This window comes from Aythya marila, assembly GCF_965140915.1.
Source record: "Aythya marila genome assembly, chromosome: Z".
Classification (NCBI taxonomy): domain Eukaryota; kingdom Metazoa; phylum Chordata; class Aves; order Anseriformes; family Anatidae; genus Aythya; species Aythya marila.
In genome coordinates this window covers 79,619,880-79,638,221 of record NC_139080.1, presented here as the reverse complement: position 1 = coordinate 79,638,221, position 18,342 = coordinate 79,619,880, and the positions used below count along the sequence as shown (strand labels likewise).

General features: G+C 40.4%; 1 protein-coding gene across 2 annotated transcripts; it reads right to left on the bottom strand.

Moving 5' to 3' along the window:
- Nucleotides 1-1,291: 1,291 nt before the first annotated feature.
- On the bottom strand, nucleotides 1,292-18,315 carry DHFR (dihydrofolate reductase). 2 transcript variants are annotated; one of them, XM_082782617.1, is made up of 7 exons: nucleotides 18,164-18,315; nucleotides 17,679-17,728; nucleotides 14,754-14,859; nucleotides 13,726-13,852; nucleotides 7,972-8,055; nucleotides 3,837-3,952; nucleotides 1,292-2,170 (listed from the first exon to the last, which is right to left on the bottom strand). In XM_082782617.1, the coding sequence occupies exons 1-7, from the start codon at nucleotides 18,247-18,249 to the stop codon at nucleotides 2,083-2,085; spliced, it is 657 nt and encodes a 218-aa protein (XP_082638743.1). In that variant the 5' UTR covers nucleotides 18,250-18,315; the 3' UTR covers nucleotides 1,292-2,082. The 2 variants fall into 2 exon arrangements, with proteins under 2 accessions (XP_082638743.1, XP_082638744.1); XM_082782618.1 differs by lacking the exon at nucleotides 7,972-8,055.
- Between the last annotated feature and the right edge of the window lie 27 nt (nucleotides 18,316-18,342).

The following is an 18,342-nucleotide window of genomic DNA, read 5'->3' as shown; positions in this document are numbered from 1 at the left end:
CCCCATGCACTAGGCATAATGGGAACCCGTGGCTTTTCACAGCATCACACATCACTGAGGTATGGGAGTAAACAAAACATGGGAAAGCTGTATTTGGAACAAAAGATCTTTATTTATTTATTTATTTATTTATTTTTTTCCCCAGCAGTAATATAGAATACTCATATATGGGGAGGTGACAGGAACAATGCCCGGTTTAGGTGAGCAGCAAACAATCGGCCTGTGTCGTGCTTTTTCAACCCACCTGCCAGCCAGTGAAGCACTGCTTTTGAACAAGGCGCCACACCAATGCCAGCTAGTAGCTCTGGCCTTGTGTTTCTTGTTCGTTTTTGCATTAACAATCTAAGGTATCTATAAAAGGGGCACAGGAAAAATAAGATCTGCAGAGTGATCATCCTCTGGAAATGATACACCTGCCAGCAAACTGTCCCATGTGCTTCCGACACGTACGGAGGCCTACACCCTTCCGTCGGTCTGCCTGTCTTTAGGATGAATGCGTTTCTTTTGGACCTAATTTCTCTGCACACATATTCACAATTCGTAATTGAAGCTTGTAAGGTGTATCAAAAAGATCTAATGCACAAGGTGCCGTCTAAATGCAGCATCGTGACAGAACAAATGAAAACAAAACTTGCATGTTGTTGGCAGGGTGGCGTACCAACAGGCCTCTCATGAACATGCTACGAACAGTTGTAAGTAGAAACTGCAGTATTGTTCCAAAAATTCTCATTTCCTGAAAACACACACCAATCTCATTTCTTGTAGAATTTGACAAGTGAGGGTAGCTAATCTGGGGACAAATTAGACAAATTAGCTACTCCAAAGACACAGAGAAACTATGTACGTTCCTTGCAGAATTGCTTGTATCCAAGCAAAAGTTCAACGAAACCAGAGTGGTTCTGCAAACTTTTGACACTATCTCATCCAATACACGCTTAGGCAGAAACTTTCTAATCTATGTTCACGAGAATATCACTGTGCAATCTAACATTGCCTAAAGTGTTTGCTTCCACTTTAAATAAATGTCAGTTGCTGTAAATACAGTACTTTGCAGATAAGCTGTGCAGAGCTTTTAACATTGACCTGTTTTTTGATATTAACTGGCACATAATAAATGCTTTTGGGAGGTTATTTTCTCTTGTCAGGGTCACTGTGACTTACATTACAAAATATAAAAAAATACCGAAAAAAACACACAATCTCCTTGGTAACAGTGTTTTTCCTTCCCTTTTGCTGTATGTTAGCAAATTAAAAAACAGTATTACTCCTATATAACGCAACCATATAACGTTGATGTTTAATTCTTTATTGATTGATGTAAAGTCAGCACATCCAGAACAAGAAGATCAACATAGAAAAGTACTTACAATTTTAACATTTTGGAAGAAACAGAGTAAACTAAGACAATTTGGTACAGATACTGCAAAAATTATTCTTTGCATCAGTTTATTGCTTTGTATCAATTTATTATAAAGAATTCAAGGGGTATCCATAGCTGATATTCTAAGTGTTTTTCTCTTATACATGAAACTTGGTTTTTGCTTTTCAAAAGCTCACCAAATCAACTTTTAATCTTCTCTTAGAAAGCGGGCCACTGTTATGCTGTGCTGTACAGACAAGCTGTAAAACTTGTCAATGTCCAGTGCAATTCTCACTGATGTTAGAACTGGGACTTACTGCAACATTAAGGTCAATGTTACTTGTATATCCCATAAGAATGCTTCATAACACAATGCTTTTAAAATGCTTTGGGGAAGAAGTCATCACAGTTTTTAGGGTTACTTTTTTTTCTTTTTTTCTTTTTTCCTGCTCACAGACTGATCTGCAATGAAAGGGTGGTAGGGATCTGTGCTTGTAGGCTCTCAGTGTCAGGGTTGGAGCTGCAGCTGCTGCTGACCACCCTCGTATTTCCCCTGCAGGACGTATATTTGTGATGTGGGGTGTGTTTTCTGGAATCTTTCACCGTTGAACTATTGTACTGTCAAGTAGGATTTTCTCACAGTGATGCAATATATATTTCCACTCAATTAGATTTTATAATTTAAAATGCCTGCCCTTATGTAGAAGTACAGAAAGACTCATTTATTGTGCCAAGACAGTTTTTTCATACACTTCAAATTTGTACTGGATGCCATTCTCTTCCTGTACTTCAGCAGGAACACCTGGGTATCTAGAGAAAGGGAAAGAGAAAAAGCAAATGACAAAAAGTAGATAATAATATCATTGCAAGTCACCACTAATTTATCCAATTAATTGGAATAGAGAGTTGTCTGGTCAAAAGGAGATGGAAATTAATCCTTACCACACATATGTGTATATTAGCTACAACCTATGTTTGGTAAACATGTCACATGTGATTCATGCTACTATCAGCAACTTGTATGTACATCTTTTTAAATTGAGAAAGTAGATATGCAAAGCAAACAAGACAAATAAAAAACAAACAAAATTTTGATTGGAGCCTCCCATATTACTTAAAATGATGGTAAAGGCAGAGGTGACATAGACACTTTTGTATTTTTTTGTTTGCTTTTGTCTAGATGGTCTAGAGGAAATGCTATGGTAAAGGCTTTCTACAGGTCTATGAGAGCTTCTTAAAGCCGGTGATTGTTACCTGCTACAAAGTGTTCCCCTCTATTCCAAAGTTACTAAAACAATTTTTATTAATAGATACTCTTAAAATCTCTTCCGTTCCCTGTGACAGAGTAAGGGTTTTGTATGAGTAATGTTGACATTGAGGGAGAAAGAAATTTTAAATTGTATTTGCTGGGTCAGCCTCTGTTAGGCTTCCATTTCAGTAGGCGAATTATCTGCTACTTCATAATTAATGTTTTAAGACCAAATTCTGATTTCAGTTCATCGACCAAAACTAATATATACCTAGGAAACAACCAAGAGAAAGAGGAAAAAACTTTGGGTCAGAGATAATTACATTACACTAGACTAGGATATTACACATCACAGAGCACTTCAGAATATGTTAAAGTTGAGAAAGGTGACTCATGCTTCCCACTCTCTTTGCCTCTCCTGCATCCTTCTGTGCTGCCCCCACCTATTCTCTGCCAACTCAGTGCAAATCCACTCCTGTGCCCTGGGCTGTGAGCAGAGAGCCTGGCTTGCCATTTGTTCTGTCTGCTGCTGGTCTGTCATTAGCTGGAAACCAAAATGGGAGCAGCAAGATGAAGAAGGGTTCCTGTCCTTGTGTTGCTTTTGGAGGCATCTATTTGTACTTTTGGTACCTCCCCACTGCCTGTTGGATGTGATCTTGTTTGAAAGAACATAAAAGCATGACTAGAATGTGACAAAGATAACATATAAGAAACTGTAGTGAATGGCAGAAACTTAGCTGTTTAATACTTGTTCTTACTAAGTTTGTTAGTAAAAAGTAAATTTTCACAAGAGAAAGGAAAAACCTTAGAAATCTATAAAGGTCCAACCTACCCTGTTCTTTGTCTTAGATGGTTCACTGAAGAAATTCAGAGGCTAAAATACCACTAACAGTATACTGAGAGATACAAAGCTTAGTAAATATTTGAGTAATTCTACAGTGAGAGACAATAAGTAAGCTGTTTTTCAAGCATCTTCAAACTGAGAAATGCAATCCTTTACTGTAAAGGTTATGGGAGGCTGAAGAATCAAAAAAATTCAAAAATTCTGTCTGTTCTGAGTGTGGTATAAATTCCAAGATCTATGTAAAATACAACTTTTAATACAACTAAAATACAACAAAGAAAAATACAGTGAAAAGCACCCCTAACTTAAAACAGAACATGGCCTCAGTAGGATCCATACACATTCAGAATAAGTGATTATTAAGTCTCCCTTCTGATACCTACTCCGTGAGAAGTTTGTAGACATTGTAGTCAATTTCTGGAAAAAACGTGTCACTTTCAAATTCCTGCAAAATTCTTGTCACAAACAATCGATGATTAATTGGCTTCTCCATTGCTGCCTTTGAAAGCAAAGAAAAAAATAATTAAAATTCCATTGCTCCACCTAAAACAGCTCAACTATTCATGAAGTATTATTCTTGTTTAATGACATTTTTAATAATCTTGTGTTAAAGCACTATTTGAAGTAAGACAATATCAAATATACATTCTCATTTGAAATGCTATTTTCTTTAACAATTATTTGAATTCTTATTGTCTGCTCCAGACATCACCACAGCAGCATGCAAAACAAACAAAAAGATGAGGCTTAGGGATAGTTTCTACTTATATTTTGCACACTAAAATTATGTTATCTAGAACTGAAACTGATCTACTGTTTATATACAAGGTTTAACCAAAGCACTGAAAACTGAACTCTAGATCTCCTCCTCATCATCGCGTTCCAGTTCCACTTGCTAAGTGGCAGCAAGACCTGGTCTCAGAGCTCTGGGCTCTGAAAAAAATAGTTAAATTAATTAAATTAATTAATTAAGAAAAAGTTATGAGGAGTCCTGTGAGAAGAAAGAAGCAGTATGGCCTTGTCTCAACAAATAATGTGTGTATTATATGTCCTTGAAAGACAGTAAATTTCCATTGGTAAGAAGAGGCCTGCACATGACGGTGAGTTTTTACAACATTTTATTAATGTTGCTAAGGATTCATAGGCTACTTCTAGTCTGCATAAGTCTGAAATCCCAGTGATCAAGTTATATATCAATTTAACATCCAGGTTTGATCTCTGGATTATGGCAAAGCAGTAGTATGTTTTGAAAGTCTTGTAACAGCACCAAAGAGGATTTTCAGGTTCCTCGAATGAAAAAGATTGTAAAGACAACTGTAAAGTGAGCTCCTCCCTAACAAATGCACACAAACTCTTGAGTTCAAAAAGCTATCCTGGTGTCTGAGTACAACAAATTTGTTGAAATGCTTACAGCTGTTTCCCTGTTTCCCTTCATGGCAATCAGTAATGCTTTGTTAGAAGTGATTCACCATGCAGCATGCCATTAGGTACAACTTTGACAAGTGCAGGAAGCAAGTAATTGCAAATTTTATCCAATAAAATTAATCAGTAGTGTTGCCAAGAAGCTCATTTCTAGGAAAGCAGCTCTATTACTACAGAATACCTTGAAACGAAAGGGGTAAGTCACAGCATACCAATACCCATCGGCACTGAACTGATGTACAACTAGTTTGCAAACAAATACAATTTACTTTTTGTCTATGGGCAGGCTATAGAAGGAGAAGCATCATGTGGAATGATCGAAGGGTAACTTGCTTCACAAAATTAAAAACAACACCTTGTGAAACGAGACACTTTTCTTTTGCAGCAGGTGGATAAATCCATTTCCTTCTCAGCTTAATGGGAATTTTTCCAGTGCTTCAGCAAGAACTCTCTACCAGCAAGACAGGTCAGGGAAGAAAGCGAGGAGTGCCTGGCCACCGCTGCTGGACGGGCAGCTGAACTTAGCCCAACGGGGACCAGAGAGCGGCCTCTGTTACAGACGAAGGGTAACGTAGGTGGAGTGGATCAAACAGCTGTGCAACTGTCTGCCCCTGAATCAACAGGAAACACCACTTTGCCACGCTGGATCTCAAAGACGTTCTTGGTATGGCTTGCATTGATTTTGCTTTCCCACCACAATCCACTGAATTGTCCTAGGAGTGCGTTTGTTGTACCTGTACTAGCTTCTCTGGGGAGTTCTCTTGTGAGAGTGTTTGCTCTCCTCACAGGCTCGCCCGCCAACGTAGCAGCTACAGAACCGCTTAAGGTATTACAGTTTAATGAAATAAGGAAAGCAAAGTTGATTTTGTCTCATTTTAGAGCACAGTCTATTAAAGCCATAGCTGCTGATCTGTTCCTTCAGAAACACCACAGCCATTCCTCAGAGATGACTTCCCAAAAGAAAGGGAGGACAGGAGAGCTGGTGTTGGGACTGGTCCTCTTGTCCCAGGCAAGTCACCCCCATACGTAGGCCAGAGTCCTTTATTACTCACATAAGCCTTTATATCCCTGTGAAAAGATTTTAGCATACCCTTGTCATTTTGCTCTTTTCTAGGCAACCGTCAATAGACCTGACTCTGAATCATACATCAAGAAGTAGATGACCCAGGAATTATTTTCCCCATAATTTCCAGCTTTATTGGACAGGCAGCCATACAAGATTAGTCTCTGTCTGCACTTAAAGAACCACTACCTTGAATTAGTTGTCCTTGTAGAACACAGGTTAAAACAACCCTAAAGCTCCACAACAAATAGCCGCACATTACGAGCAGTTTTCAAAAGTACTATATAGAAAATTAATCTTTTATAGATTTTATCACCAAACCGCTTGCACACTGGAGGGCATAGCGACCAACTGCTGTAGAAGGGACGAATTAAATCCAGTCATTCAAAGATTTGCTGGTTTTAGAAGGACACATGCACATCGCTTCTGCCTTCCCATCGTCAACTGATTACATAAAGTAGATAAAATAGGGAAAGTAACTATGTGAAGCACTTGTTTTTCAAGTGTCTTTCTGCTTCTAGACAACATTGCCAATCCAAGCAAAATGCGAGAACAACACAAAAGAGAAAATTTCAAAGGAAACGTTCTGTCCACCTGCATTCTGTTTTCCGACTCTTCATATGCATATTGCAAGCTGCATTTCTGAAGCCACGAGAGCAGTAATATACACATCATGCATGAAAAAAGAAATCTCACAGCTAAAGAGCTCCTGCAATTCTAGGTCCCACCTAGGTAAAACTTAAACCTTCTCTGCTGGAAGGGTAGCTGTGATAACCATGATAAGGTTATTCACCACGAAGCACCTTCAAAAACGCTTCCTCCCCATGGACTGCAATTCTGTCTCGTATATTAACCATTTTTAAATTTTTCTCCCCAGAGGAATGTCAAATTCGGTGTTAGTTCAGAACAACAACCAAAGAACGATAGGAACATTACACCTTTCCTTCCAGCATCAAAAACTTTAGTTTCAAGAGTGTATTGGAAAGGCTGGATGTGTCTCTCTTAAGTCTGTGAAAGCATAAAGATGCTAAACTGAAGAAAGTTCTTCAACTTTTACAAGAAATTATTAATTAATCTACTAGTCCATTGCTAACATTGTGGCTGTGTTTCTTCTGATTTTATTTGCAACAAGGTAAGAGAAAGAAGCATTGACTAGAGGCATAACTACATTAGTTATGGATATATTTTTAGAAAACAGATTTCTATAGAAGGGTAGTCCCATCAGCTGTAATGCTTTAACCTTGTCACATTTATATGGAAGAGATGTTAGGGAATTGCTTTATGATGGCTGTAATCTGTTCTCAAAAGACACCTGAAGGTCAAAGGAACAGAGTTAAATTGTCTTTCCATTGCTGCTGTTTTGTTTGTAGAAATACACGTGGGAAAATTATTCTGTAAGGAAGTATTTAGTGGCACTACAGGGACAAAGTTACACTTGCTTACATGCTGGGAAGACAGCAATCTTCTCTGGAAAGACAACTGCCCAGGACTATACGCGTCTGCGTATTAAAGTAAGATTACCATGAGTTTGGTGGGACAGGGAAAGAAAATACAGACGGTACAACCACTCTCCTTCCTTGAAATGTACCGACATTGTCATGGCCAATTGCTGCCTAAGTGGCTCTCTCCATAGGCCAGGAGAACTCTGCCTATCATCCAGCCTGAACCCCTCCATGACACAATTCAGTGTATATCTAGAATTTAGTTTCCATGCAAAGACCTGATGTTGGGATGTTGCCCTTTATTTGTGGCTTAGATTTACTTTGCACGAGGTAATGTTACTAGCTGTTGAGAATTTTAATAGGATTAAGCCATACTGATTAGTCTGAAACAGAAATAACAAAGCAGCCAATGCAGTACTGTGCTTTCTGCACTGATTCCTCGCAGAGCAGAAAATGCTTCAGGCCTTTAGCGTGACGCCCTCCACATCAATGGGTTCACACAGCTCAGGTGAGCCTGCTCTTTGCAGCATGTTCTCGTAGGAAACAACAGCACACTGCACTGCAACATGCAAGAAGGGCACAGCACCTTACCGCAGAAAAATGGGCTACCCGTGTAGCTCCTTCCCAAGTGGTTCTCAGTCCTTGGTCACATCTCAAGAATGACTGAATGCAACTCTTCGAAAAAAACGATGGTAACACACCTGTTAGTCTCTACTTCAGGATGTAGGCAGCTTAAAACCACTTTGTCTTATGTGCAGGGAAGAGATTTCTTTTATGGTCTGTAGGAAATTCAGACATACTAAAATTTAATCCTTAAAATGTGTATCTTAGTATACATGTATTAGTTAGCAAAGTTTGGGCAGGCTTGAAAAAAATCACAGCAAAACTAGTGACTCAAATTACTAAGAAGTGATCTTTATGGTACAAAGATTTGAAGCTTAGCAAATGTGGCATCCACAACCCACTCAGGGCACGCAGAACCCAGTGAAGCGTATATGCTTAGTCAAGAAACTCTGTTTAAGAGGGTAATTAATCATCTGCAAGAGGCTTGCTGCACTAAATATGAATAGCAACTTCATAATTCAATAATTTTGAAGAATGAAAGAGGGTAGATTACCAAACCCAATATGTCAAATACTAATACATAGGAAGACACCTGAGCATGAATATTAGATAACATTTTCCCTCAGAGATTACTGGAAATTTAATTTTCCAGCTCAAGCCTCTTTGTTGAATAATTTCCCCAAACACGATTTATCAGCGGCATCTATTTTCTGCTACGCCCAACCTAGGTATTAACTCAACAGCAAAAATAACAAAACTTATGAAAGGAGAACTTTTTGTTCTGTTATGAAATTACAAGTTCTCCAAATTTAATACATGAATACAATTCTGTACTTCAGCAATATGACCTTGAGTGTCATTGTTTGCTTCCGAGGCACTGAGAAAGCAACAAGCTGAGTAGGAACATATAAATTAGAAGAGACAATTTTAAATGTTTGAGATGCTGTAGAAAAAAATGTTTTATCAAGGTGAAAACCTGTTTGACATATAGCCTGTTTTAGTGTCACTGAAGAGGCCTTGGTTATGAGGACCTGAGTCATACATTTTTTAATTTTTTTAAGTTTTGTTGCTAGCTTTTTCCACTGCTGGGTTCATTCTTTGGAGGTTGTGTTTGGCTATTTTTACAAAATAGGTTTTACATTAAACACTCCAAAAACATTGTATCGTAAGACCATTCCATCCACGCAAGTAGATGTGTTTTCTGTTTTTGTTTTTGTTTTTGTTTTGTTTTTTTTTTTTTTTTTTAAAAAAGCACTGTTTAATATTTGAGGATATGCTGGACTTATAGTTCCTATTCCTAGTAAAATCTCAATGTTGTTCTAAATCAATTCAAAATACCCAGTTTAATCCAATTAAAAAAGACTGATCTAATTTATAATGAGCAGACATCCTTAGGACCTCCAAGCAGCACTATTTTTCAGAGTCAAAGCCAAGTCCTGAACCTCTCAATCAAGAGACAATTGAAGAGACAGTGCTTCCACACAGACTGCATTCACACTGGTGTCTCAGCTCGGAACAGAAATGTGGTTTTGAAATGGATCTTCCAATTGTCTGCCCTTTTGTTGCACCAAGGAGCAATCTTGGTGTGTATGAACTACATTTCTTGGGGCTGAAACCAAGTCAAGAAGTCTGCTTAAGGAACTTATCTGCTATGCTCCAACTGCTAATAGGAACTCAAGGGACAATGAGTGAATCACCACCACAAGTTGTCCGGCACACAAGCGCTCATTGAGCCAGCAGCAGGCTCTCAAAACATCAAGTGCTCACGCAAAACCATGGAGTGCCTCTCATGCCATAAAATGACTTTGTAATTGCTATGACCTGCTAGCCCTCACCGGGCTGCTGCGCTGCTCCTTCTCGTCCATGCAATCAATAGCAGCATCAACACCTTCTGGAACTCGGAAGACCCAGCTTGGCATCAAGCTGAGATCCGAGGTAATTAAACTTCTAAACCCGTGCTGTGAGAAATCCAAAAGCTTCCTCGGAGGCAGCATTACACTTTATGGCTGTACCAGGAGGTTACAAATCTTATGAGGTGATCAGTGTTAAGACGCACTTAAGAAGATGAAGGCTGTCCTTAGCAAGGCCTGGCACAACAAACAGCCACATCAAAAGCTAATCCCTGAGGACGCTTTGAAGCAGGAGGAGGCTTTTGAACCAGTCTCTTCAGTGGACTGTGGAAGCTGTTTTTAATCCCTTCTATTTTTCACTTCCTAATGCCAACACTACTCATCTGTCCCTGCCGCCACCAAAATGCAAAGGACAACAAGTTCCAGAAGAGACAGTTTCCCACAGTAAGCAGCTGAACAGAGTAGGAGTGTAACTTGCATGAGAACATGGGATGGCCACCACGCTCAGAGCTCACCTTCTGTTCTTCACGGGACTTGAGGCAGAAACAAGCTCATGTCAGTACCCCTTTGAGCCTGGAGAAACCTGTGTCCTTGAGAACACAGGGAGGGTGGGCAAGAGGGCCACAAGCCACAGGCAGCTGCGCTGCATCCCTGTAAATGTTCAGAAACAAGCAGGTTGTTTTCCCTCTGTAGTCCTGAGGAAGCAGCTGCAGAAGCAGCAGCGGTGCCTGGCCTCTGTCCCACTCCTTGCACCTCTATTGCTGAGGTCAGGAGGCCAAACTGGAGAGCATCGAGCACTTCTGCGTGCCTGTGCTGGGCAAAGCAGCACAGCAGGCACCAGCAGGTCAGAGAGACAGGCTGGAAACCTGCGTCCCTTCCACACCCAGGCAGCTGGGAACTTGGTCCACCCCAGCACAGCTCTGTAGCTGCAGATAAGCCAGGCTTGTGCAACAAGGGTACACTGAGCTCACCATTCTCTCCTGTAGTGATCCTGGCAGGAAGACCACTGTACATTGAGGAGTTTGTGATCCATCTACGTGGATTTGAGGCTGCACAGCTTGGGGTCCCCAGCATCTAAAGGGATTTAACATTACCTACACTATTCCGTCCTTCTTTAAAGTGTTAGCTCTGATAAAACGGTGTTTTAAATGTCAGGTTAGAGTCTGAGTGCCTTTCTCAATGGGGTCATCATGGACTGGCTCCTCCTGATGCAAAACACCTCTTTGCTGCTCTGTTGCAGAGCTGTATTCAAATGCAAAAGAGGATTTATTCAGCAGGCACCATGGTGTTACTTCCGAATGAGCAGGAGCAGAAGCAACCCAGGTAAGGACTGGAAAAAGGACCTGATGGTGGTTGGGATGATCATTTGCAGGAGAGACGTGGAAATTCAAGTATGGGGCTTTCTAGAGCGGAGTGCTCTCGTCATCAAGGTTTGTCCTCATAAAGATCTACCTATTTTGAAAGATCTGAACTTTGGGCTAAAAGCCCCAAACTGCTACAAGCAGAAATGCCATATGCCCTCAGCACTACCTGCTTCAAACCACTCCTGTTGCACTTTCTAGCTGAAGTAGTTACAGTCACTTTCTCCATCACGGACTTCTACTTACTGAACACAAGCAGTCTTAAATCTTTGAGACATTCAAAGTAGTAAGATCAAAACAATGCTTTAAAAACAAGTACCTACGATTACTGAATAAAATGATTCACTTCAGTTACCAATTGGTGTTTTTACTTCCCACGCTTCTCTACATGATAGAATGGAAATATTCCAGCAATCCATTGTGCATCTTCAATACAAGCACTTAAATATTACATGCTGTTTCAGTAGAAGTGCATGGTTTCCATCAAAACCTCTCAAATAAGATCACAAAGAGAGTTTGGATGCAGGAATCTGCATAAAACTTCAGATTTCTCCCTAATGAACTACAAATTCTTTTGAAACATCCTGAGTAGACACTTGAAGGAGGGAAAACAGCAGAAATTTTAAACCACACTCCTTATGCTGATCATCACAGCAATATGTTGTAAAAGTAGTCCTGATCAAAATTGCCTATTTATAATAAAACTAATGGTTAGTAATGGTATAAAAAATGGCATTGTTTTCTATCATCCAGACACTAGAAAAACAGTTAAATTAAAAGCCGACAACACAGAATTTTCTCTATGAACAAGCAAAAATTATCATTTTTTACAGCACTAGATGAATAAGTGGCTAATGTACAGAAGGAGTAAATGCTTCTGCTCGCATTATGCATCAGGCAGAATTACATACAGAAGCCAAATCCGGTCTCTTGCTCATGATGGGCAATTATGCCCAATATGAAGAGAATCTATCTCCAGAAATAAACTTTCCACTTATTACCAGGAAGCAGGCATTTTAATGCTTGAGAGTGAAGGACAATTTATTGCTATATAATACTTGATTATAGACTGAGTGCATTTAGATATCAAAGGCATGGTGGGCTTCACCACATATGAAACTGACTATAAGACACAGATAAATGAATAGGTAGAGCAGCAACAGTCTTTTACAGGCTATTTGCATATGCATGATATTTTTTTGTATAACTGTAATTACGAATTCTTTTTCCATTTTTTTTTTTCCAAAATTTATATTCCCTAAGATGCAGAGAAGAGATTCACAAAAGGCACAAACTGGAAGAAAGGCAAGAAATACTCCAACATGTATCTTCTCACCCTACATACAAAAAAATATTAACAGCCTAACTTGCTACCAGGAGCACAATGGCACTTTCATCACACACCTGAAGTCCAAGTGCCAGACAAGAAGTGGAGTACATTTCCTGCATACCTGAAATGACCAGAGGACAGGAGATGATTTTCCTTTATTGTAAACATAAAAAGGTTGCTTTACGACTCCTACTTGAGACCTTTTTTTTTTTTTTGTTTAAATTCAGAATAAAGAATGCTTCTCCTGACTGATGTGAAAGGAACTAGGGTTGATGTACGTTATCTTTTCTGTGGTAGTCTTTGATGGTAAGTGCAATTTATATGAGAAACAAACAAAAGAAATCACCTGAGAATTAAATGGCAGACCATACACTGTGTAGGGGCTCAAAGGATGGCTTCAGGGACATGGATGTAGGCATGGAAAGAATGCTAAATTTTGTGTGTGTGTAAGAAAAAAATGAGAGGAAAAGTTTTGGGGAACAGAGAAAGACAGCTGAGGAAATACAGGACAAGAAGAAGGTAGGTTTTACTTTAGACTTTGTTGCACCATCTAATACCTTAATTAAGGAGAGAAGGAACTTTGCTTTTGTAGGAAAACAGGGCTGTTTATACAGGGCTTTGAGAAAAGAATACAGTGGCACACATTGTCTTCTTGGAACATTGTGGTGGTTTCCAGCCAGACCCAGTACAAACATAAACAGACACTAAGAGAAACCTGGGGAGTGGGAACAGTAGAGACAGCTGGTTGCTGGAAGGGAAAAGAGTCAGTTTCACGTTTTATCTTAACTGATCTTCTCTTATTTCTAACGTTTTTACATGCCAGGTCTATTTAAATACTCTTTTCTTATTTGTACACCTGTATATAATGTAATACTTTAGCTTAAAGCACTGTACTGGTTTTCTTTGTTCTTACATCCTCTGCAGAGCCAGTCTACTATGACAGTAAAATAAACAAAACAGCATGGGTCTTGGCATAAAAACCTAGCAATTTAAATAGTTACGAAAAGCTCTCAAAAGCACAATGCCTGTATGACATTCCAAGAGCAACATTTGCTACTTGGACAGGTATTTTAAACTTCTGAGTTGAATCTTACTTTTTAAGACTTGCTCTGCTGGAGTCACTGCAGTTTGCTAGGTCACCTAGAGTTAAAAAAAAAAGACTTACCCCTGTACTTTGTAAAGTGGAAATAACTTTCTCCCATCACAGGAAATTGATAGTTTAAGAGTACTATAACTGTACCTTATAAACCGAAGTGCCTCCAATGATCCAAACCATGTCTACTTTACTCTTTAATTCCGGAGAATCCAGAAGAGCTAAGGCATCATCCAGACTTTTGGAAAGATAATGTGCTCCTTCTGGGGTTTCCCTAGGAAAACCAAAGTTTTATTAAGGGACCATTTGTCACAATAATCAAAACAATCACGGCATACAGTGTATTTCGCTGAATTTACAAGTGACTAAATGTTTCTCAGTAGTTCTTTATTTTGAAATGTCTGTTACTGCTAAGCTGATAGAATTCTCAGCTCACTGCAAGATTGCTTAACAAATCAAAATTTAACCCTAACTGTGACTTAAGAGGCACTATAAATTATAGACCTGAAATTTTTTATCAAGTTTTAAAAAAAGCATAACTGAGGGATGTAGATATCCATATATTAAAACATAGATTTTTACTGGAATTCTAGAATTAATATTCTAGTTAGGAATTAATATTCCATTCAGCAAAACAAGTCAAAAAGTCCTTATCTCCTCCCCCCTCAACCTCTCCTTTCAGCCCCAAACTCACTAACATCTTCCAAAGCAATAAACCATTACAAGTGGACACTTTTATTTAAGAATATTTCGATTGTGGGTGTTGTATTCAGAAAGACAGCTGTGAGAAAGGACAGGTTCATATACATTAAATGTTAATAATAATAAACTTAAAAGAGATGATTGAATTCACCAATCTAACTAGGTACTAGAGAAATATAACTAAATATATGAGTCCAAAGAAATACTGGAAAGTGTCAGATGGTTTGTATGTAGAGCTAGGACTACTATTTATTATGTAAAGTAGTAATCATTGTTTTGTGAAACGATTAAGAAATAAAATAAAAATATTAAAGAAATTAAAGGTAGTGATATCACTCAGAGTCAACAGCAGAGGTGCTTCCTAACCAGATATAGAACACGTTACATTGAGAATTACTTTATGAGGTACTGCTATACGTATCTTTAAGCACAGCTTTGTTATGTTTTACAGGCTTATTGTTCATCATACATACTTGAGCTCCCTGCTGAGCACTATATTAACTCTGTCTTTTAAAGGACGATGCTTCTCAGGAATGGAGAACCAGGTTTTTTTACCCATTATCAGTGCATTCTGTTTACCTGAGTAAAGAGAGAAAGCATTTATTTAAATGGTGTTTTTGCTCTGTACTAAATTTGTTTAGTTGCTTAGTGACATCTGCTGGACTTTCCCTCCCCCTTCCAAAATCAATTTCAGCAGTTAACAAAAGTACATGCTCATGCCCCAATTCTGAAATGAGTCACAGGCACAAAAGAACAAGTTTGTGGCCTCAAAGCGTTGGCAGACAGTTGACACCAATGTAATCTCATTCACACTGAAAACTTGAAAAATTGAAATAAAAAACAAACACAAAACCAATAAAACACAACAACAACAAAGAAAAACACAAAAGGCATGTCACTGTCCATTACATAAACATGGGCTCTGCTAGTTATGACACCACATTCATCTCCATGTGTGGGACCAACTCACAACATCAGAGTTCTCAAAGAATGAATAAACATTTTTGGTCTCTTTTTAAATGCAAAAGTGGCATTCAGTACTTGACTTGGTGTTTGCATGTTCCAGCATTCCAATTATTTGATCAGAAATAGTTACCAGGTTTGAGAGGTATTTAAGAAAAAAAGCAGCCAGATAAAAGGACAACTTTTGGGAGAAGAACCGGCCAAATTAAATTTAAAGCAGGTGTCCAACAGATACTCAATCACACCCTAAAACTCACCCTTCAGTATTATTTCTGACCAAACACAAAGATGCACAGCCCAATTATCTCTCACACACATCCTCTTGAGCAGAGGGCTATCAGAACTTCCCTTCATTATTAGCAAGTGGTGTTGTCAGAGACATAAACGTGGAGGTTGAGACTCACGAAAGGCAGGAGGAAGCTTATTACTGTGCTACAAAGCAGGAGGGATTCTGTTGAAAAGAAAAGAGCATTTTCACACAGCTACATTCTCTGCTCCTTGGCACACCAGAGAAATGATGTTCCGGCTGTCCATGTGCCATGCCTAAACACCCTTGTCCTGCAGATAAGCTGCATGAGCAAATATCCAAAGAGATGTAGAGCACTGTCAAATTTAGTTTTTTTTTTTTTTTTTAGCAGAGACCACTAGCAGGAAACACAAAAGTTCTGAAAAGCATGTTTTTCCTCATAGAGATTCTCAGAGGGACACCCAAGGGGTCAGAACAAATATTTACCTAGATCAATATCTAATTTACAGTAGTCATCAGTGCAGGCACACAAGCAGACTAAAAGCAAGATCAGGTGATACTTCCCCATGGTTTACTTCCCCTTTTGAAAAATCAGTGACTGGTCACTTTTTTGAGCTAAAGGTGGTAGCCTTGCTGTAAAGATTTATGGAAGCATCATCTGTCACAAGGTCTGTTTACAAAGAAACCTAACTGCCTGACGTTTAAGATCATAGCTTATCAAAAGACTTGCAAGCAGGATGAAGCATTTTTTTTATTTGTATTTAAAATATCTTTTTTTTGTTTGTTTGTTTTTGGTAATGGGTTATTTGTGCCAGGTAAGGTGGAAACTGTAGATAAATAAGAAGACTTATGTTCATGGAAATATGTCACTTAAACATGGGCACATGTTAGGCTTCCCAGAAGTTTTGTGAACAAGTACATTTTGCTATATGGTATTTTTTATAGCAGTGTGGGAAAAAGAAAAAAAAAGAACAAACACAGGAGAGTGACCCTATTGACTAACAGAAGCAGCAAAAAAACAGAAGGTAAGCCTGTTGTCTGCCATGGCCCCGATCCCACCAGCTGCAGAGAGCTCACATGGCTCAGAGAGGTCCCAATCTTCCTCTCCCAATTCCTCCTTCCCGCTCCTACTGCGTACCTTGCACTGGCAGCTCCTGCAGATGCCCAACCAGTACGTACCCTGCTGGGTTATAGAATTGAAATGGCTCAAACAAAATTCAAACCAACACTAAAGACATGTGAGAGGGGAGCAGGGATAACGCAGCAAGGCTTCACTCTCCTCCAGCAGAAAAGCAGACAGTCAGAACAAGCTGGCTGTTTCCAGCCCCTGCATTCCTGTACCCACTGGCTGGTGCTGATTTCCACAACCTTTTTGACCCTTCAGTAACTGGCTTTCTTTCACCAAATCATCTGTGATATTACCTTGCTGCAAAGGTCTCATTGGGCCCAAACATTATCGCTACACATTACCAGCACAGATACATATTACTCTGTGCAGACATACAGTATATTGCTGCAGTATTGGTGCTGCATATTGACAGTACACTTCGGGTTTTCTGGCACGCTGGGATGGCTTCAGCACCCAGACAAACAAGCAAAATTAATGTCACAAGGGTCAGAGTGGTGTAATGAACGGCCAAGGCTGAACTATACAGCAAACAAGCCAGATAAGCTATCACAGCCTGAAAAAAGATAATAAATAAAAATAAAAAGCCTGCTAATATTCAGCACATAATAACTTTGCCATTTGGTACTTGTTCAGGGTTAGGGCTGTAGGCAGACCCTTGTTTCTACCCTGTTGGGGTAGCAGGGCTTTGATTGTATTTATTGGACTTGGATTCATCTCCAGTTTCCCCGCTTAGCTGAAACAACCTGCAGATGGCATTTTTATGAAGGGGTAAAGTACTTTTGGGTAAAAAAATATAATTTTCTTTTGTCTTCCTTATATCAAAACACAAACTGGTTCTGTTGAAGCATAAGACATATGAACGAGAAAGTGTGCTAGGTAATTCCCTGCCTGCTTTTATTGTGAAACACGGATGTTGGTGAGGCGTGGGAGGGTGTGGAAGGGCAGGCTGCTTGCAGAGGCTTAACTTTTGAGGTGGCTGAAGCGAAATTACCTGTTCTCTGTGACCGACACCACAGGAACCTAACAACAGGGTGCCCGCGGCACCTCGGAACACGTTACCTTTCACGTGGGACGTGGTGGTCATCCTCTGGAAGTACTTGTACTCGTTCCTGGCGAGAGAACGAGCAGAGGGTTACAAGGATTTAGGATTAAATTGCGTTTCTGCCACTGGCAGCGGCTGCGGGACAGCGCCAGGGGGGCGTGAGGGAGCCGAGGGGCAGGAAGCGGGCCGGGCTCGGCGCCATGCCCGGAGCGGGACCTTTAGCCCCAGCCCTGCCTGTGGGGGACCGCTCTGGGCCGGGACCCCATGGGGACCCTCCCGAGACCCCCCACAGCCCCTCACACAGCCCGGACCCACGGGGAAACCAGCAACACGCCGTGCATTTTTCCCGCCTCCCATCTGAACTACAACTCCCATGGCGCACCGCGCGGCCCCGCAACCCACACGGGCCGGCGGCGCGCCGCGGGGCACGCTGGGACTTGTAGTCCCGTTCCCCCCCCCTCCCCACCACCTCATCACCCCGCAGCGGCGCTCCCCCCCGTACCTCAGCGGCGGCCAGGGCAGCGTGCCGTCCTTGCCGATGCCCATGTTCTGGCACACGGCCACGATGGAGTTGAGCGAGCGCACCATGCCCTCACACCGACACCGACACCGACACCCACAGGCACCGCCACTCACGGGGGCGGGACCGGGGCGGGCGCTCTGAGGGCGCCGCATCCGGCG

Bases quoted from the DNA above. Each gene is read 5' to 3' on its own strand.
- DHFR (XM_082782617.1), bottom strand. From the start codon at position 18,249: ATGGTGCGCTCGCTCAACTCCATCGTGGCCGTGTGCCAGAACATGGGC. The intron at 14,860-17,678 runs GTAACGTGTTCC...CTCTTTACTCAG, and splicing joins CACCACGTCCCACGTGAAAG to GTAAACAGAATGCACTGATA. The intron at 8,056-13,725 runs GTACAGTTATAG...TTTTTTTCGAAG, and splicing joins GAGGCACTTCGGTTTATAAG to AGTTGCATTCAGTCATTCTT.